This window comes from Trachypithecus francoisi, unplaced genomic scaffold, assembly GCF_009764315.1.
Source record: "Trachypithecus francoisi isolate TF-2019V2 unplaced genomic scaffold, Tfra_2.0 Lachesis_group16, whole genome shotgun sequence".
NCBI lineage: Eukaryota > Metazoa > Chordata > Mammalia > Primates > Cercopithecidae > Trachypithecus > Trachypithecus francoisi.
In genome coordinates this window covers 9,178,024-9,199,347 of record NW_022681461.1, presented here as the reverse complement: position 1 = coordinate 9,199,347, position 21,324 = coordinate 9,178,024, and the positions used below count along the sequence as shown (strand labels likewise).

Sequence of the window (21,324 nt, the reverse complement as noted above, 5' to 3'; positions counted from 1 at the left end):
AATTTTGCCCCCATGCGAGTGCCTCGCTCGCTTGCCTCCTTCTAGCCCGGGCTTGGCAAGGAGTTGCAACTATTTTTTTCACTGCTGAATTCCCAGGGCCTACAACAGTGCTCGCCAAAAAATTAATACTCTTGGTTCTCCAAATAAAACATTCTGTAAGGACTGCTCCCAAATTCTTCCTGAACTTCACGAACCCTCCCGGCCAGGACACAGGAGGTCAGGGACAAACACCCTGAACCAACGGAGCTCAGGTTCCCTACCGCCCCGCCCAAGTCCGCTCCAAGCCCAATTACCCTTCCCCTTCCTCATCGTCCCATCCTCCCCATGCCCCTTCCAGGGGGCTGGGTCGCGGCAAGAGCTCCAAGGCAGGATTCAAATGCCCTGGGATGACGGCTGCGGGACACTTGCAGCGGGGCCGGACAGGGAGCGCGAGACTGGAAGACAGCCCAGGAGGGAAGGAGAGCCACGCAGGGTTTCTGGGGAAGGGTGGCGTGGGGCGCCGAAGGGGAGCGCGAGGAGTGGGAGGAAGTGAAGGAGGAGGAAGAGCATGGTGTGCTCTGCAAGAGGCAGTAGGTGGGGCGGGACGAGGGGCGGGACGGAGGGCGGGGCGCTGCGTCCGGAGAAAGTGTAGACGCGCTGGGAAGAGTGCCCACTAAGGGAGAGCCCAGGGGCGGGAAGGCGCGGGAGTGTGGGCGGGGCGCAGTGGGGATGGGGGCGGGGGCGCGGGATGTGTGTGGGGGGCGCGTAGTGGAGCGAGAGTGCGGGAGTGTGGGCGGGGCGCAGTGAGGGGAGGGTGCGGAATGTGGGCGGGGCTCAGTGGAGGGAGCGTGCGGGCTGTGGGCTGGGCAACCAGTGGGAGAGGGCGCGGGAATGTGGGCGGGGTGCAGTCGGAATGGGGGCGGGGGCGCGGGATGTCAGCGGGGCACAGTTAGGGGAGGGCGCGGGAGTGTGGGCGGGGCGCAGTGGGGGGAGGGAGCGGGGGTGTAGGCGGGGCTCAGTGAGGAGTGAGTGTGGGGATGTGGGCGAGGCGCAGCTAGAGGAGAGTGCGGGGATGTGGGTGGGGTCCGGTGGGGGAGGGTGCGGAGATGTGGGCGGGGCGCAGTGGGTGGAAAGCGCAGGAATGGGGGCCGGGCGCAGTGTGGATGCGGGCAGGGCTCAATGGGGGAGGGTGCGGAGATGTGGGCGGGGCGCAGCGGGTGGAGAGTGCAGGGATGTGGGCAGGGCGCAGTGGGGGGAAAGTGTGGGGGTGCGGGCGAGGCGCAGTGGGGGAAGGTGCGGGATGTGGGCGGGGCGCAGTGGGTGGAGCGTATGGGATGTGTGCGTGGCGCAGTGGAGCTCGGGTGCGGAGGCCTGAGGGCTTGAGGTTGCCCGGCTGGCTCGGCTCCCAGAGGCGGGTGCCACGCTGTCGCCCAGGCATCTGGCGTCTCCGGTGTCTGAGTGTCTCATTGTCAGCGCTGACACTCTTGCCCCAGCCACAGGCGAGGCCGGCCCGAGGTGTGGGCGCATCTCGGGCAGGTCTTGAGAAGTCCAGCGCCCGTCGGTGCGGACAGTGGCGGGGCACCGCGGCGCTCGCCACCTCCTTCCCGCAGGTGATCATCCTCCTGCAGGTGTCCTCGGGCCTCAGGTGGCTGCGCGTCCGCGCCATGGTTGACATTCTGGGCGGGCGGCACCTGTTGACCCGTAAGGGCGCGGCGGTGGAGGCCGAGGCGGCGCTACAGAACAAGGTGGTGGCACTGTACTTCGCGGCGGCCCGGTGCGGGCCGAGCCGCGACTTCACGCAGCTGCTCTGCGACTTCTACACGGCGCTGGTGGCCGAGGCGCGGCGGCCCGCGCCTTTCGAAGTAGTCTTCGTGTCAGCCGACGACAGCTCCCAGGAGATGCTGAACTTCATGCGCGAGCTGCATGGCACCTGGCTGGCGCTGCCCTTCCATGACCCCTACCGGCAGTGAGTGGGGGTCCTGGGGGGCGGGGGCCTCCGGGCGCGTCGCCCCCATCTTCCCCCAGGCCTCCCACTCTGCACTGGGGAGCTCTTTATGACGTCCCCCTCCCCCATCACCTCCCGTCTCTTGGTTCACGTCTTGGACTCGGGTAAATCACACTCAGTCTCAGTTTCAGCCTCCCTTGGAGACCAGGGAGGGTGCAGACCAGATTCGAAAACCCAGGGCATCGGCACCCCCACGGGGCTCGTGGAGCATGGACGCGGGCCCATTTGTGCTTAGGGTCTGGAGCTCCGGGAATCTGCATTGCGAAGGAGCTCGCAGTGGTGTTGATGCTGTGGGTTCGTGGCTCGGCTCCGGGAGCCGCCGGCCCTGGGCGCCGCTGCGTCATCCTCCCAGTTAGTGGGCAGGAAGCACAGGGCCGGTGTCTGGATGCAGGGATGAGGGATGACCTGCGAGGACATCAGCTCTGTGACAGGCACCCACAGTGCAGGCCGTGGTTGGTGTGCTGGGAGGGAGGGACGGGGACTCCACGGCTGGCAGGAACTCAGGTGCTGGCCACCTTTGCGGTTTCATTTTTACCGACGCTGATGGAATTTCATCACTAGAGAGGCATAAAACTCATTACTATAAACTTTATTACTCTAGCTGTTGGAAAGGAGCGGGTAGGGATTGGCAGAGAGGGGCATACGGGGATTGATTGTTCTGCTTTTGGGGTGGGTCTCCTGTGGTCTCCTATGGTGTAAGAGTCCAGACTTAGGTTTAAAGCAGGCCTGGTCCATGCACACCACTCTTCTGTTTCTGATGCTCTGGTCAAGCCTGTGAGCTCCAGCTGGAGGCAGTGAGCTGCCTGACCTGGGTCAGCAGTGTGCTCCAATCTTCTCAGCCTGATTGGCCTGGGAGGGATTTTTCCTTTTGTAAACTTAGCTGTTTGTCCCTACCCCTTTCCACACTGAACGTCGTTAACCCTGTTGTTGTCATGTGTAAGCTAGGAAGTGGGATATTCTGTGGGAATTGTTGGGGCTATGCCCTAAATTCTGCTTATCCTGTCCTGGATTTGTGGAATCAGATCATGAGGAAAATGGAAATAGCCACCGCCAAGAAGCACAAAAAAATGCACAAAGGCTTCAGGGGCCTTTTGGGAAGTTGCTAATGTGTGCAGAATACAATACTTTGTGGTTGGTGCTGTGGAGAGGTGGGGCCCAGGTGGTTGGTATTATGGGAGCTCCACTTGGCAGGTACAGGGTCACAGGGCCTCGTGCTTCCTTTCCTCAGAGGCCTGAGCTCATCACCCTCCTTCCACTGAATTCCTGGTAAATCACCTGAGTCAAGGGAGGAGAAGAAAAATGGCTGCTTCCAGAGAGATCACAGAATGGCGCCCTTGGGAGTTACTCTTGGCGTGGCTGGAGGCAGATGCACCTGCAGGGAGAGGAGGCCTGGAGCCCTCACCTTGTCCCCTAAGCTGTGTAGATCTCAGCTTTTCAGTGTACCCTGCACCATACACTCAACACAGCAGTGACGGCTGCCTTCAGCCCCCAGAGAGGCAACTGTTTACTAACGTCCCTGAAAGTAGAGATGCGGGTGTGTGGCCGGGGCTAGCAGTTCCCTGTCTAAGTGTCCCAGTGCAGGTGGGCTAGGAGGAGGTGCCAAGCCTTAATATGGGGACAGCTGCGGTGACACATGCCAGCACGCCCTGGAGGCATGTTTCAGGATGAGGTTCCATCCTGCCCTTTCTTCCCTGCATTACTGGGTTTATGAGTAAAACTCATTATTTGTCCAAGAATAAAGTGACACGTTCTAGATTCACCAGCAGGAATTCCCATTACATGCTGCTGTTCACGAAAGACATGATCAATGGTGATTTTATATGATTTTATTATAATGATTGTCTCATAACAGCTCTCGTCCCTACTTGGCCTCCAGAGCATCAGTGGACCCCAAAGAGCACTGGAGCAGGCTGTCCCTTCCTCCTGCCTGCTCAGGCTCTTAACACTGCCTCCTGGCCATGGCTGGTGGTGCAGTGTGCCTCAACTTCCAGGCCGACAAGTTTAGATCCGATGGAAAAGAAAAAACTGGCTGAAAAAAAGGGCTTCATTTCTCGGGTAGGGAATGGCTCAGTGGGGGAAGAATCAGTGCTTGTGCCAACGATTCCTGACTCTGCCTTTCCATCCCTTGACCCTCTCCAAGCTCCGTGTTCCCACTGCTTCCTGGGCCCTCTGGTCTCAACACAGCCACTGAATCCACTGATTTTGCGGCTTCCAGATCCTTCTCTGTCTTTCTACTCATTGCTGTTTCCATCACTCAGGTTCTGGAGCTGTAGAATAGTCCCCTAAGAGGTCTGCAGGGCCTTGGTGTTCCCATCTGATTGGCTCTTGCTCCAACTCTCCAGGGGTTTCCTGAGTTTCTGCTGCCCACAGGACAGAGCCAGACATGGTTCGGTGCCTGGCATCCCCAGGGAGTGTGTTTGGTGAGTGGTTGGAGCGAGTGAGCAAAAGACAGTTCTGCAGAGAGATTTGCTTGGCCACAGCCTTCTCCTGGCTGAGGTAACAGAGACTAGAGTCAGGAGTTGCTATGGCAACCCAGAAGTGTGGTTTATGCCAGCCACAAGGATATGGCTGTGTTAGTTGAAGGCAGGGACCAACGTTGGTTGAAGCAGCACTGAGGACAAGGAAGAACCGGGCTCTTGGATTTTCCCCAAATGCTTGAAGTCCTAAGTTATTACCATGACAACATTCTCTCCTCCAGAAACAAGTTATTTTCTCTGTGGACACAGCTCAGGGCCCAGAGGGGACTGAGATGACATTAGGGAAAAAGTGTGGTTCTTTGCCTCTCATGGCAGCTCCAAGGTTACGTTTGTCCCCAGGCAGAGGCTGCCAGCCTGGGGATTTGAGGACTGGTACTGAGTGTCTCTTGGAATATCAGTGAAATGACTACCTCAAGCCTCCCTCATTCCTCAAAGCCCAGCCTGCTCTGCATCCCCCTGACTGTGTCAGAGCTTGATTTAATGTTGCAAGTGATTAAAACAACAACGAGAACAACTCAGAGAGCTTAAACAGTAAAGGTTATGGGCTGGCTTTAATGAAACACCCATCAGCCAGAAGATGGTTTCAAGGGAAAGTTGGAGGCCACTGAGGATGATGCTTTGTGGCTCGTCTTCTGCAATGTCTGCCCCTTGCTCAGGCTACAGGCAGTGGCTGCCTGGCAAATCCTGCTTCTCCTCACGCTGGCAGAATGGTTGCTGTGTCTCAGACTGCACATTCCCGTACCTTCCTCTTTCCCAGCACACAGCCAGGTGCTGCACCAAGCCTCGCTGATTCTGATTCGGCTAGTTCCCCATTTCTGTACTAGGAAGTGTAACCAGGGGCCACCACATAGCTATGCTGACTGTGCAGTCAGCCCAGGTGGAACTGGACAGGTGGAACTGGAGGTGGGTCTTTCCCACGCAGTAAGAACAGCTAGCATTTATTAAGTACTTATTATGTGCCAAGCCTCATTCTTCATCAAGCTATTTATTTAATCCTCACAGCAACTCCAGGAGGTGGGTTCTGTTATTCCCGTGGTGCAGATGAGGAACCCGAGGTGCAGGAGGTTAACTAGCTTGCCCATGACACACAGCTAGTTCATGCCAGAAAATGAAGGAGATATGGTTTCCCAAGGAGGGTCACAGATGCTGAGCACAGCAAACCATAGGCCTGTACCTCCCGTGCTGTCAGGGGCACCGTGCCCAGCCTCCTCTCAGCTCGCTCTCTCCTACCTCCTCCCAGTTGGTGCAGGGAATGCAGAAAGCCCTGGAAGACAGCCGCGGGGCTGGCCAACTTGAGCAAGCATAAACCACCGGATCTTGGGCACTGCCCCAGCGTCAGGGGTGGGGAGACTGCATTTCTGATGAGTTTCCGGGTGATGTTGGTGTTGCTGCTCCTGGGACCCCACATTGTTCCTGACAGTGCTGGTCAAAGGCTGGTGCATAGACCCGTGTCAGTTGGGAATCTGTCAGGAGTGCAGACGCTGTGGAACCTAGGGGTGCTCAGGAATCTGTAGGTGAGATACTGCTGCTACTGCTGGCATCCCAACCCCTTCACGACCCACCTGCAGCAGCCCTCCAAGGAGTCCTCATGACCTTGGGGAGGAGGTTCCAGGTTCCTGGGATGACCGAGTCCCACCTGGTCTGGCCCCAGCCGGACAGTCTACTTTCCCTTCTGGAAGTGACGTCTACGGCCCTGCCCTGTCCCACTGCCCAAAGAACAGATGCTGAAATAACCCGTTTGCCAAAACTGCAGGATAAAGAGCTTAAATCAGGCTGCTGGCCATTTTGCTGTAGTCTTTATGCAAAGAGCTAGTTGGTTGTTTCTCTTTTCTTCACTTTTTTCTTTTTCTTTCCTTTTTTTTTTTTTCTGAGATGGAGTTTCACTTTCGTTGCCCAGGCTAGAGTGCAGTGGCGTAGTCTCGGCTCACGGCAACCTCCGCCTCCCGGGTTCAAGGGATTCTCCTGCCTCAGGTTCCCAAGTAGCTGGGACTGTAGGCGCCTCCCACCACACTCGGCTAATTTTTGTATATTTAGTAGACACAGGGTTTCACCATGTTGACCAGGCTGACCTCGGAACTCCTGACCTCAGGTGATCCCCCCATCTTGGCCTCCCAAATTGCTAGGATTACAGGTGTGGGCCACTGCACCTGGCCACACATTTTTGTTTTATGCCTTTGGGAAAAGCTAATTGCTTAGGCATTTTAAATTTTAGGTGTTGTGCAGCCAGGTGCGGTGGCTCATGCCTGTAATCCCGGCACTTTGGGAGGCCGAGGCGGGCGGATCATGAGATCAGGAGATTGAAACCATCCTGGCTGACACGGTGAAACGCTGTCTCTATTAAAAATACAAAAAACTTGAACCCGGGAGGCGTAGCTTGCAGTGAGCCGAGATTGTGCCACTGCACTCCAGCCTGGGCGAAAGAGCGAGACTCTATCTAAAAAAATTTAGGTGTTGGGCAGGATTCTTAAGGTGCTAGAGAGGGACATCTCTGCCGCATCTTTCATGACCACTGCTGTTGTTCACTGACCTGTGCAGGCTCCATCCAGCCGAGTTCCCCACGAGCCTCCCCTGTTGTGAGCACTCATGGCTGTTCATGAAGGAGCTGGTGTCTCCTAAACCTGCAGTTTGACCTGAATTCACATCTGCTCTGTGTTTGAGACATGACTTTCTCAGTTCTGCAAATACAGTTTGGACTGAGTGGTCTCTGCTGTGTCTTGTTTTCGCTACGCATGATAGGTTTTAGAGAATAGTTTACATGTTTATTTTTTCCCACCTTTCCTTTCCCTCCCCAGGTGAGTCACTGGACACCACAGGAAGGAGGTCCGGAGCTGCCAGGGTGGGGACTGTGTCCACTGGTTCTTTGGGGAATAGGCCTTTCCTGGCAGGGGTCATGCATCCCCAGAAAGGCCACAACCCTCCCACCAGTGTCCCCTCAAGAAGGTTCAGTCCACACTGGGCCTGTGTAATGACCAGGCTGGCCTGATTTTTTATATTCTTGTGTCTTCTCTCTTTTTCCTTGCTCAATCTCAGTAGATTTTTTTTTTAGAGATAGGGTCTTGCACCATCATCCAGGCTGGAGTGCAGTGGTGCGATCACAGCTCCCTGCAACCTTGAACTCCTGGGTTCCAGCAATCCTCCTGCCTCAGCTTCCTGAGTAGCTGGGACTACAGGTGTGCACCACCACACTTGGTTAACTTTTTTTTATTTTGTGGAGACAGGATCTTGTCATGTCGCCCAGGTATGTCTTGAACTCTTGGGCTCAAGTGACGCTCTCACCTTGACCTCCCAAAGTGTTGGGATTACAGGTGTGGGCCGCTGTGGCCAGGCTCGGTAGACATTTCTTTCACATTTTAGTGTTTCCTAAGAACCAGATTGGGTTTTATTGCTCACCCCATGTTGGTTTTTGTTGGTCCAACAAAAAAATAATTTTTGTTGGAACAAAAATTATTTCAGTAATTTTTGTTTTCAATCTTATTCTGCCTTCTTTCTACTTTCTCTGTGTTTGTGCCATCCTTATTTTTCTGGTTTCCTGAATTAGATCCATAAGTCATCCATATACAAGTTTTGGATAAGCGTGTTTAAGGCTACAGCTTCCTAAGTGTGTTTAATGGTGTTTACAGCTTGGGATTTGTAGTATATTCCATATTGTTCTGTTTTAAATATTTTGTCATCTGCATTGCTGTTTCCCATATCACATATAGTTAGTTTTAAAACTCATTCTTAAAAATGATTTCTTTTTGGCTGGGTGTGGTGGCTCAGGCCTGTAATCCCAGAACTTTGGGAGGCCGAGGCAGGCGGATCACAAGGTCAGGAGATTGAGACCATCCTGGCTAACACGGTGAAACCCCATCTCTACTAAAAAATTACAAAAAAATTAGCTGGGCTTGGTGGCAGGTGCCTGTAGTCCCAGCTACTTGGGAGGCTGAAGCAGGAGAATGGTGTGAACCTGGGAGGCGGAGCTTGCACTGAGCTGAGATCATGCCACTGTGCTCCAGTCTGGGTGACAGCGTGAGACTCCATCTCAAAAAACAAAAACAAAAACAACGAAAAAAATCTTTTTTAAAAAAAAAATTTATTTTTGAGATGGAGTCTCACTCTGTCACCCAGGCTGGAGTGCAGTGGCGTGATCTTGGCTCAATGCAACTTCCGCCTGCCAGGTTCAAGCAATTCTCCGGCCTCAGCTTCCCCAGTAGCTGGGACCACAAGTGCGTGCCACCATGAAGGCTAATTTTTTGTATTTTTAGTAGAGACGGGGTTTCACCGTGCTGGCCAGGCTGGTCTCGAACTCCTGACCTCATGATCCGCCCACCTCGGCCTCCCAAAGTGCTGGGATTACAGGCTTGAGCCACCGCGCCTGGCCCCAAAAATGATTTCTTATTGGTTTCCAATTCCATTACTTTTGGTCTCATTAAGTGATCTGTATGTTACTGACCACTTGAAATTCATTAAGACTTCCTTTGTGACTGAGAACATGACTGATGTTGTCACTGCTTCATAGATGTTTGGAAACAGCATATTCTGTCTCTGTTGAGCATAGAGGACACTGTATTTTTTCCTGCTTGAGTGATGGTGTGTTTTTGATCTGGATGCCAGAAAGTGGCAGGAAGAGCTTGATGGACATGTCAGAGGGGAGATTTGCTAATAGGAGAGTCTCAAATGGGTTTTTCCTTCCACTCAGGTTCCCAATCCTGAGGGTGACAGATCAAGGAAATCCGATTACTGTCCCCGTGAGGCCCTCGTGACCTGGCCATGGTAAACAGGAAAGGGATTTCACTCAGCTGCCCTGTCTTGAGGGAGTAATCCCAGTGAAGATTCCAAGAACTGCAAAACCAAGAAGGCAGATGCTCCTTTCCTTAAATGAATACAAATAGTTTTGTAAAAAGACCACTCATCAGATTATAGATACCGTAAATGTAAATGATGTAAAATGAAGCTAAGAAACCTCTCATCATTATAATGGCAATTGGTGCATCATTGAATTTGTGGAGTAGAAAGTCAAATGAGGTTCTAGATGTATTTAGAACTCATGGAATTTTAACTTTTTTGTTGTTGTTGCTAGAAATGGGGTCTGTCGCCCAGACTGGAATGTAGAGGCACTAACACGGCTCACTGCAGCCTTGACCTGTGCTCAAGCGAGCCTCCCACCTCAGCCTTTTGAGTGGCTGGGACTATAGGTGCGTGCCACCACGCCCAGCTAATTTTTTAACTTTTGTAGAGACAAGGTCTCACTATGTTGCCCAGGCTAGTCTTGAACTCTTGGGCTTAAGCCATCCTCCTACCTCAGTCTCCTGAAGTGCTGGGATTACAGGTGTGAGCCACCACACCTGGCTGGAATTTTAACTTTTACCATTATATGTACCTGATATTTTTCAACCCCTTGAGATGTAGAGGACATAAAAAATTACTGGGTTTATTTGTGGGTTCAGACCTGCACTATCCAATCTGGTAGCCACTAGCCACTTGTGACAATTTAAATTTAAATTAAAAGTTAATTAAAATTAAAAATGAAAACTTCAGTTCCTCAGGCACACTAGCCACATTCTGAGCTCTCCCAGCCATATGTGGCCGGTGGCCGCTGGATTGGGTAGCACAGATATGGAGAGTTCACTGCTGCAGGCAGCTCTCTGGGGTGGAACTGGGTTAGAAATGGTAGCACCAAGGCTGGGCGCGGTGGCTCATGCCTGTAATCCCAGCACTTAGACCAACCTGACCAACATGGTGAAACCGCATCTCTACTAAAAATACAAAAAATTAGCTGGACGTGGTGGCACACGCCTGTAAGCCCAGCTGCTTGGGAGGCTGAGTCAGGAGAATCGCTTGAATGTGGGAGGTGGAGGTTGCAGTGAGCCGAGATCACACCACTGCACTCCAGCCTGGGCAACAAGAGTGAAACTCTGTCTCAAAAAAAGAAAGAGAAGTAGTAGCACCAAGAAGAAAGGAGCCCCCACCCCAGCAGGAGGGAAAGCAGGGGCAGGCGGGGTGGGGCACCCGGTGCTTCCTCGAAGTTGGCTGTACCTCAGGTTGGAGGGAGGGGGCCTGTCCCTTCAGATGTGCGTGTGGAAGTGCTAACTTCGGTACCACTCTTCTCTCCTGCAGTGAGCTGAGGAAGAGGTACAACGTCACAGCCACCCCCAAGCTTGTGATTGTAAAACAAAATGGGGAGGTCATCACCAACAAAGGGCGGAAGCAGATCCGGGAGCGGGGGCTCGCCTGCTTCCAGGACTGGGTAGAGGCGGCCGATATCTTCCAGAATTTCTGCGGTTGAAGTGGGAGGGACCTCAGAGGGCCAGGACAGGTGCTGCTTTTCCAGCACAGACACTGGGGCAGAGAGGAGTATGCTGGGTTCCTTCCTCTGTTGGTGTGATATTGTATTTCAGAACAGAAGCACTAAGCTGTGTTCAAAAGCAACTATTGCTCAGGAAATAATGCACTCCCTATTTTGATCACGCAGCCTGTTTGTATTATAGTTGTTTTTGTTATTCTTTGCATACCTTTATCCACCTGTGCTTAAGGAAGGATTCTCATATGTTCATCCTGAGCTGTTGAATATCTATGCAAGACATTTATTTGTACAAGTCTCTTCAGGTAAAATAATCTATTTATTGATAACATTTTCTGGTGATCTGTTTATTTTAATGATATGCTTTCACAACTATCTTAATAAAATTTGCAAACTGTGTACTTTAATAAACAAGCCTATTGCCTTCTTTCTCATTCCAGTCCAAGTGCCAGTAGGAAGAAAAGGAGTCTCTTGACAAATACCATGCTTAAATATGTTTTATTTGTCACAGGTGGTAGTTTTTAATTATGTGTCATCTTGGAATTTTCTTCTTCTCTTTGTTTTCTTCACACTTATTTGTAACAGCATTGCAATATCCTAGAAAGCAATGAAATTTTCAAGGGTGTGTTTTCACATCTTCAGGATCAAACCTCAGTGTTACCTAAAAGTTAATAATCCATCGAAGTAAACAAAAAGCCCATTTACAATCGTTGTTAATGGTGGGAAAGCCGTCAGTGGTTCAGATTACTGTCCCAGCCTCCCCTGTGGCCTCTTGCTGGCGGGTCTTTCCTCTTTCTTTCCAGCCTCATTCTTATCCAATCAGCTGGGGTTGTGAAAATGCCAGTACCCATCTCTAGCCAAGTCCTCACCTGCAGATCCGGTCAGCTTGCTGGGTTCCTCAGCTGAGAATCTGGAGCAAAGCTGACACCATTATGACCAGGGATAGCAGAGTAAAGAAGCCCAGTGGGTGACACTCAGTGAACCCGTGCAGACATAAGCTGTTAATTAATTAGTCCCTTCAATCTCCCTCACCCTCGGCGCTGTCAGTTAACTTCCCTGACCACTGAGACCCAGTCTCCTGGGGGCCCTGTAGGTTGACTAAGGGTGCATTTACGCTAACCTGATTGTTATTTGCCCCCCCAATAAGTCATGTAGGAATGCAGTTTTCTTCCAAAACTCACAGATGGGGTATTTTGGTATTTGGTAATTATGGTATTTTCTTTTTTCTCTTTCTTTTTCTTTTTTTTGAGACAGAGTTTCACTCTTGTTGCCCAGGCTGGAGTGCACTGGCACGGTCTTGGTTCACTGCAACCTCCGCCTCCCGGGTTCAAGCGATTCTCCTGTCTCAGCCTCCCGAGCAGTTGGGACTACAGGCGTGCGCCACCACGCCCGGCTAATTTTTGTATTTTTAGTAGAGATGGGGTTTCATCATACTGGTCAGACTGGTCTCGAACTCCTGACCTCAGGTGATCTGCCCACCTTGGCCTCCCAACATGTTGGGATTACAGGCGTGAGCCACTGCGCCTGGCCAACGCATACTTTAATATTATAAACATCCCAAACAATTTTTCTTGATGTAAGGCAAAGTATTCCAGCCTTCTGTCTGAGAACTGTGTAATTTGTGACTATTTCTACAAGACCTTGTGCCACTTGTGTTCCAGAAGCAATACGTGCTCACTGTGGACAAACATCTGGAAAAACATTCCATCATCCTGAGGGAAAGCCACAGTGGATGTTTTAGTCCATCTCTATGTCCCACTAAAGTCACCACTTTTTAATTTTTTCTGTGTGTACACATTGCTTTTCATCTTTATACACTTGCCACTCTGCGTGTGGACATAGACAAGCAGTGGCAGCGTGGTGTGGGCACCATGGGGTGGGGGTTGAAAGACATGCAGCATCATTGTGACCCAGCCCAGGCCCACATCTCACCCAGACTCCCTGGTTAGCCCCTTGGGCACTAACATCTGACAAGCATGGCTCTGCAAAGGTGTCTTGTCCACTAAATTTGTTGATGTCAATCCAGTGATTTCAGTCAATCCACAACTGAGGCATCTTTATCAAAGCCCAAGGTGCTCCACAAGCCATCAGGCCTGGGGCAGGTAGGGGCCCTCCCCTCTCTCAGGAGAGGCCCAGCCACTGGCACTCCTGTAGGAGCGCGTGCAGGCCTTGGGGAGACTCATGAAATGTTGGTCACTGTGCACTCGAGAGGGGCAGTCACTGAGAGAACACACATATACACCACACATACAACCTACACACACCACAAACACACACACAGACAGACATTCCTAGAGAAAGGAAGAGGAGGGGTGACACAGAGCTCACCAGTCAGGAGAATTATGCTCTGTTGGGCTGGGCTGACTTAGGCAGAATTTACAAACACGATGACTCACCATGGGAGGTACCTTAAAACCCCATCCTTTCAATAGGGTGTCCTATGCTAATTTTGATTGAAAAGAGCCTCTATTTTAATCACCTCCACTTTGCCAGCTATCTAGAACCTTTGAGCCATTTGGTAAACTGGATTACCCTTCTCTCCTGCATTTTTGTTCAAGAATTATCTTATCTGGGCCAGGCACTGTGGCTCATGCCTGTAATCCCAGCACTTTGGGAGACTGAGATGGGTGGATTACCTCAGGTCAGGAGTTCAAGACCAGCCTGGCCAACGTGGTGAAACCCTGTCTCTACTAAAAATACAAAAATTATCTGGGCTTGGTGACAGGCACCTGTAATCCCAGCTACTCAAGAGGCAGAGGCAGAAGAATCGCTTGAACCCGGGAGGCGGAGGTTTCAGTGAGCTGAGATCACGCTATTGCATTGCAACCTGGGCAACAAGAGCGAGACTTTGTCTCGGAAAAAAAAGAAAAAAGAAAAAAGGCTGGGTGCTGTGGCTCACGCCTGTAATCCCAGCACTTTGGGAGGCCAAGGTATGCGGATCATGAGGTGGGAAGATCGAGACCATCCTGGCTAACATGGTGAAACCCTTTCTCTACTAAAAAAAAAAAAAAAAAAAAAAAGCCAGGCATGGTGGCACGCACCTGTAGTCCCAGCTACTCAGGAGACTGAGGTGGGAGAATCGCCTGAACCTGGGAGGTGGAAGTTGCAGTGAGCTGAGATGGCACTGCTGCACTTCAGCCTGGGTGATAGAGCGAGACTCCGTCTCAAAACAAAACAAAACAAAAACAAAGAATTATCTTATCTGGCTGTTTGCTTTGTGTGTGTATTTTATTCTGTGTACTTGCCATGGTCTGAATGGTTCCATCCTGTGTAATTCATGTGTTGAAGTCCTAACCCCCAGGTGATGGTGGTGTTAGGAGGTGGGGCCTTTGGGAGGTGATCAGGTCAGGAGGGTGGGGTGGAGCCCTCATAAATGGGAGTAGTGTCCTCCTAAGAGAGACCCTCACCCCTTCCAATATATGAGGACACAGTGAGCAGATGCCATCTGTGAACCAGAGGTGGGCCCTTAGGAGACACAGAAAATACTGGCATTTTGACCTTGGACTTCCAGCCTCCAGAACGGTAAGCAATGGATTTCTATTATGATAAACAGCCTCGTCTTTGGTATTTTGTGATAGCAGTCTGAACAGATGAAGACAGCGCCTATAAGTAGTTTAACCTGAACCCTCCGCTGGCTCTCCAGGTCTTCTCTCGAGATACGCAGACACATGTTGTGGGGAAAAGAAAGATCAGACTGTTACTGTGTCTATATAGAAAGAAGTAGACAGAAGAGACTCCATTTTGTTCTGTATTTGAGATGCTGTTAATCTGTGACCCTACCCCCAACTTTGTCCTTGCAAGAGACAAGTGCTGTGGTGACTCAAGGTTTAACGGATTTTGGGCTGTGCAGGGTGTGCTTTGTTAAACAAGTGCCTGAAGGCAGTATGCTGGTTAAAAGTCATCACCATTCTCTTAATCTCAAGTACCCAGGGACACGTATACTGCCAAAGGTCACAGGGACCCCTGCCTAGGAAATCTAGGTATTGTCCAAGGTTTCTCCCCATGTGATAGTCTGAAATATGGCCTCGTGGGATGGGAAAGACCTGATCGTCCCCCAGCCTGACACCCGTGAAGGGTCTGTGCTGAGGAGGATTAGTATAAGAGGAAAGAAGGCCTCTTGGCAGCTGAGATAGAGAAAAGCATCTGTCTCCTGCCTGACCCTGGGCAATGGAACATCTCGGTGTAAAACCCAATTGTATGTTGTTTACTGAGAAAGGAGAAAACCGCCTTAGGGCGAAAGGTGGGACTTGCTAGGGCAATGCTGCTCTTTATGCACTAAAAAGGTTTATGGAGATGTTTACATATGCATATCAAGGTACAGCACTTTTCCTTAAACTTATGTCACAGAGATCTTTATTCATATGTCTTACTGCTGACCTTCTCCCTATGATGATCCTATTATCCTGCCACTTCTCATTTCTAAGATGGTAAAGATAATGATCAATAAATACTGAGGGAACTCAGAGACCGGTGCCGGCATGGGTCCTCTGTATGCTGAGCGCCGGTCCCCTGGGCCCACTTTTTCTTTCTCTCTACTTTGTCTCTGTGTCTCATTTCTTTTCTCAAGTCTCTCGTTCCACCTAACAAGAAACGCCCATAGGTGTGGAGGGGCAGGTCACCCCTTCACATATATTGGTCTGTCCCTTCTATCTTCTTGAGGAAACCTGTGCTGAAGCCTCCCGACATCTCCGTAGGTTCTAGTGAGCTATGTGCCTGGTGTATCTGTCAAACGCGATGTCACTCTTTGGAATGATCCCAAGGCTACTCCATGGCTCTCTCCTGCATTGAGTTTCTCTTTCCTGTCGTTCTGTTTCTTGGTTTCTACCCTTGTTTTGTTGGAATACATCCTCTAATAGTTTCCTGAGGATGGGTGAAAGAGGGCAAACTCTGAATCCTCCGGAGTCTGAAAACCCTCCATTCTATATATACTCACTGGATGAGTGGCAGGTGCAGAATTTAGGTTGGAAGTACTTCCCTTCAGTGATTTGAAGGCACTACCCCACAGTTTTTTTTTGTTTCTTTGTTATTGTTGAGAGATCCAACTACACTGTGACCCCTGGCCCTTATGAGTGGTTACTGTATTAGGCCATTCTTTTTTTTTTTTTTTTTTGAGACGGAGTCTCACTCTGTCGCCGGGGCTGGAGTGCAGTGGCCGGATCTCAGCTCACTGCAAGCTCCGCCTCCCGGGTTCACGCCATTCTCCTGCCTCAGCCTCCCGAGTAGCTGGAACTACAGGCGCCCGCCACCTCGCCCGGCTAGTTTTTTTTTTGTATTTTTTAGTAGAGACGGGGTTTCACCGTGTTAGCCAGGATGGTCTCGATCTCCTGACCTCGTGATCCGCCCGTCTCGGCCTCCCAAAGTGCTGGGATTACAGGCTTGAGCCACCGCGCCCGGCCATTAGGCCATTCTTGCATTGCTACAGATATCTGAGACTGGCTCATGGTTCTGCAGGCTGTACAGGAAGTATGATACTGGCATTTGCTTAGCTTCTTGGGAGGCCTCAGGAACCTTACAATCATGACAGAAGGTGAAAGGTGAGCAGGCATGTTACATGGCCAGAGCAGGAGCAAGAAAGGGAGGGGGAAGGTGCCGCACATTTTTTTTTTTTTTTTTTTTTTGAGACAGAGTTTTGCTTTTGTTGCCCAGGCTGGAGTGTAGTGTTGCTATCACCACAAACTGTGCCTCCCAAGTTTAAGCGATCCTCCTACCTCAGCCTCCTGAGTAGCTGGGATTACAGGCATGTGCCACCCCACCCAGCTAATTTTTTAGTATTTTTAGTAGAGACGGGGTTTCTCCATATTGGTCTGGCTGGTCTCGAACTCCTGACCTCAGGTGATCTGCCCACCTCAGCCTCCCAAAGTCCTGGGATTATAGGTGTGAGCCACTGTGCCTGGCCCGCCGCACACTTTTAAACTACCAGATCTTGCAAGAACTCAGTCACTATTGCAAGGACAGTACCAAGAGAATGGCACTAAACCATTCATGAGAAATCCACCCCCATAATCCAATCACCACCCACCAAGCCCCACCTCCAACAATGGGAGTTACAATTCAACATGAGATTTGGTAAGGGACACACATCCAAACTACATCAGTGACCAAGCTGAACCTGGGTCTGCCCACCTAGCACAGCAAAGCTAAACACTGACATGGTGATTGCAGTGAGAGAAAGTGAGGCATTTATTGCAGAGTGCCAACAAGAATCAGGCAGCTCAGGCTTAAGACCCAAACTTGATGGCTTACATGTAAGGTTTGTAAAGGTGGGAGGCAAAGTTTACATGCAAAGTAATACATGAATACATGGAAGCTATACATTGGTTTGGCCTAAAAAGGTGGGACATCTTGAAGCAGGGAAGCTCATAGGTCATAGGTAGATTTAAAGATTTCCAGTTTGTGATTGGTTAAGCTTTGTCTAAAAACTTGGGGTCAGCAGAAAGGAACCTTGAGTTCTGGCCTATGGGTGTGACTTCCTCCAGGCCCCTTAGTAGGAAGAAATTTAGAATAGAGAACGGTGGTCATAGGTTGGTCCTCAGTTCTCTCTTCTCTGAGGTCTATGCGCCAGTAGATGACATTTTCCATTTGGTATGGTCCAGGTTTCTGAAAAGCAACTCAAGAACATTGTTAAGGTGTCATCTTTAGTTTCTGTAGGGAACCGAACATTCTGTGGCTCTGACTTTCTTGGCTATTGTGTGAGACTCTCCTCACCTTCTTGTTTACTAGGTTGCTTATTTACTTCTCAAGGCTAGGTAGGTGCCTGGAATTTCCCTTAAAGAAACTCAAAATGTTCCTTTATTTCCATGCTTGTGGGGGGTGGCAGGCCTCCAAGAGGGGTCCCTGCTGCATCTCAAGTGTAGTCTATTCTTTCTCGGGAACTTGTCAGATATTCTCCTTGCCTGTTGTACTACACTTTCATGATGACTTAGCGAGCCTCTGTTTTCACCCTAGGGCCTGTTGGCTCTTGTGAGCTGTTCAATCTGGAAACACACTAGTTTTCTTCTGGGAAATGTTTCAGAGTTATTTTTCTTAATTTTCTGTCTTCTGTTTTGTTGGCTTTGTCTTTCTGCAGTTCCTAGTATTTGAATGTTGGACTTTCTAGATTGAACCTCTAACATTCTTATATTTTTCTCTTCTATCTACCATCTCTTTTGATTTTTATTCTACTTTTTGAGAGATTTCTTCAAATTGGCCTTCAAGCCCTTTATCTGTGATCAGGATTTTAATACATATGAAGAGTTCTTTGTTGTCTGAGTCAGTTTCTCTTTGTCTCTCTTCTCTCCCTCCTTCCCTTCCTATCTCTTTCTTTCATAGCATTCTGTTCTAGTTCCATGAAAGCAATATCTCCTCACACCTCTCTAAGGATATTAACCATATTTTTGAAATGCCTTCTTTCTGCACAGTTTCTGTTCACCCCAAGTGGCTTCCCCTTCCCCTGTTGCTTCTCTCTCCTGTTTACTTTGGGAGGGACTTAGCAGAACATCAGTGGGGCTTGGTAACGCTGAGCTTCCCTATAGAGTGATCCTGCTGCAACCATTCTGTTAGCAAGATTGCTCTTTCTGGCTTGTCACATTTACTAGAAAGCATCCTCTTGTCTCCCATCAGGAGGAGGGATGAAAGGCTCAGTGTTCTGGGACCTGGGTAGGATCACGGCTTTTCATGCAATTACCCTGATTTTACTCTGGCACTCTTACTTTCAGCCACGTATTTCTCAACCAAGAGAGCCCGTTTGACACTCCAGGGGTGGTGAGTTCAATCACTCAGCATGTGGAGGTGGGAGGGAGCCTGGAGATCGAACCACTGTGTAAACACATCACACTCTTCCTTACAGGTGCCTGTGTTACTACCTCAAGGAGGCTTCTGGAGCCACTCGCCCCCAGGCATTTGAGGGTTCCTTGGGATAAACCACTTGGTTCTCACATTTTCCAGCTCTGGCCCAGATCACGCTTGTGTGTCTGTGGAGTCAGCCTCCACTCCCCTTGTGCTTTTGCAGCTTCCAAACATGTTTTTGTTTTGTTTACTCTTTTGTTTTCCCCAACATTAAAAAACAAATCCCTTTGCTGTCATTTCAACGGCTCTATTAGGGAGTGAAATTACAGGCATGCGTTTAAACTGCCTATTTGCCTGATTGTTGAGAAAAGTTAATTTTATGTTTGTAATTCTACAAGGAAGACTCCTTTTAAAATTTTACTTAATTTAGTGAACTGACAAAATGCCATGTGAATCTAGTTTTCTGCTTTAAACATGCGTTCTTTTTTTTTTTTTTTTTTGAGATGGAGTCTCGCTCTGTCGCCTAGGCTGGAGTGCAGTGGCTTAATCTTGGTTCACTGCAAGCTCCGCCTCCTGGGTTCACACTACGCTCCTGCCTCAGCCTCCCGAGTAACTGGGACTACAGGCCCCACCACGCCCAGCTAATTTTTTGTATTTTTATTAGAGATGGGGTTTCACCGTGTTAGCCAGGATGGTCTCGATCAACTGACCTTGTGATCCGCCTGCCTCGGCCTCCCAAAGGGAGGGGATTACAGGGGATCACTGTGCCCAGTGAAACATGCATTCTTAACCTTTATAATACCTCCACAGTTGTAATGACAAGTTCAAAGTTATTTCTACAATATCTGTCTGACTTTGCCATTGGAATATGAGAAGGAGAAAAACTGTGCCCAATTGAATCTGACCACTTTACACCAGAGGTAGGAAGTGGTGGAAAAATTGCCCATGACTAAGACCTAAAAGGATGATTTTAAACTGGGTGCAGCTAGCTAGGAATCTTAGATCTAAAATCCTGGATAATACCCTTCTACTCCACATGAAAAACCCATCTATAATCTAATGTCCCATGGGACCCAGTCTTGCCTTCAGTGAATCCCATAATAATTGCAAAAAGCAAACTCCAATTGTTACTTGCATCATTTGAAAAATAAGAGGAGATCCACTTCACAACCCAAGGCTACTTGTCTAAAACCCCCCTTGCTAGCCAGGCATGGTGGTGTGCGCCTGTAATCCCAGATACTCAGGAGGTGGAGGCAGGAGAATTGATTGAACCTGTGAGGTGGAGGTTGCAGTGAGCTGAGATCGTGCCATTGCACTCCAGCCTGGGTGACAAGAGCGAAACTCGGTCTCAAAAAAGCCCAAAAAACAACAACAAAAAACCTTTGCTTCTCCTCTCCAAATAGCCCTCCAGAGTCTTCCATCCACTCCTTTTGAGGCCCAGCCCATGTGGCTCTGCTCCCCACCCTCCTTCTCCTTGTCTCTGAATTCCTTGCTACATAGTATGTTGCAGCACGTCTGTTGAATCTGCATTGCTTTATTTTTTTCTCCTGGTGCTACATCTGCTGCTGGGTCTAACCCAGAGGCTCTTTTTAGTGGGTTGGGGAGGTGGAGAGTCCGACAGGGTAAAAAGAACATTTTTCTTATCTAGCTGTGGAGTGACAGAGAGAGGGCTGGCTAGGGACATAAAAAATCATATCTCCTTTATACTTCATGTAAAAAATCTGATATTATTCCAGATGTATTTACCTGGAATAAATGTATTTACCTGGAATAAATCCTCAAGATTAAAGCCTTATAGTTTTTTTTGGGGGGGTAAGCATTTGCAGTGATAAGGCATAAGAGACATCATTTTTCATTCCTATGTTCTTTTTTCTTTTCTATTTTCACTTTCTGAAACAGAAAAGTAATGATCTTTATTCTTCTTTCCTTATGTATGTGTTATCATGATTTTATTTGTTACAAATAATCATCTTCAGATAAATGTATTGCATTAGTACAAGGTTTTAGATATCAATTAGTTAATTCATCCATTCATTCAACAGGCATTTGGTTCTTGTCTCTCCGGGCCTGGGCTGACATGAAACTCATTGTTATAATGGTGTATGATGAGGTGGTGGAGTCAGGGCCTCAGGCAGGGATGAAGCTCAGAGGGAGAAGGTAGAGTGAGGCTGGAGGAACCTGTAAGGACCACTGCCCCATTCTGACACCATGGCTCTTTATTTATTTTTATTATATTTTTGAGATGGAGTCTCTCTCTGTCACCCAGGCGGGAGTGAAGTGGCGAGATCTCGGCTCACTGCAACCTCCGCCTCCCGCGTTCAAGCGATTCTCCTGCCTCAGCCTCTTGAGTAGCTGGGACTACAGGTGTGCACCACCACAGCAGCTAATTTTTGTCTTTTTAGTAGAGACGGGGTTTCACCATGTTGGCCAGGCTGGTCTCAAACTCCTGACCTCAAGTGATCTGCCCACCTTGTCCCCCCAAAGTGCTGAGATTACAGACTTGAGCCACCGTGCCCAGACATGGCCCTTTAAAGAAGACCTCAATGACCACTTCCCGGAGAGGAAATCTGATGCCTTTGGCAGGGAATGATTTATTTCTTTAAGTTGATAATAACCATCTGCTGGAGTTGAACCAAGAATTATCTATCTGCACTGAAGGAAATCATTTAGGAATATTTCTCTGTATTGCACAGCCTCGAATATAAAAACATTGTGGCAACAAATACTAATTACAACAAGTATATTTGGCAGGTTGCCATCTCGTTTACGTATCTCACCTGAATGAGGCTCCTCTTTTTCCGGCCTCTCCCTGGACATTG

At 49.5% G+C, this 21,324-nt stretch overlaps 1 protein-coding gene across 4 annotated transcripts in view; it reads left to right on the top strand.

Annotated features, from left to right (window-relative positions):
• The first annotated feature begins 1,307 nt into the window (after window positions 1-1,307).
• NXNL2 (nucleoredoxin like 2) overlaps window positions 1,308-21,324 on the top strand; it is a 36,084-nt gene continuing 16,067 nt past the window's right edge. The window contains exons 1-3 of one of the 4 annotated variants that reach the window (XM_033236869.1): window positions 1,308-1,945; window positions 5,702-5,975; window positions 10,558-10,681. In XM_033236869.1, the coding sequence (XP_033092760.1) occupies window positions 1,314-1,945; window positions 5,702-5,975 (906 nt within the window). In that variant the 5' untranslated portion in view covers window positions 1,308-1,313 and the 3' untranslated portion in view covers window positions 10,558-10,681. Of the gene's footprint in view, window positions 1,946-5,701; window positions 5,976-9,139; window positions 9,512-10,557; window positions 11,149-21,324 lie in introns of those variants that run through there. The other 3 variants (XM_033236870.1, XM_033236872.1, XM_033236871.1) reach the window with 3 other exon arrangements.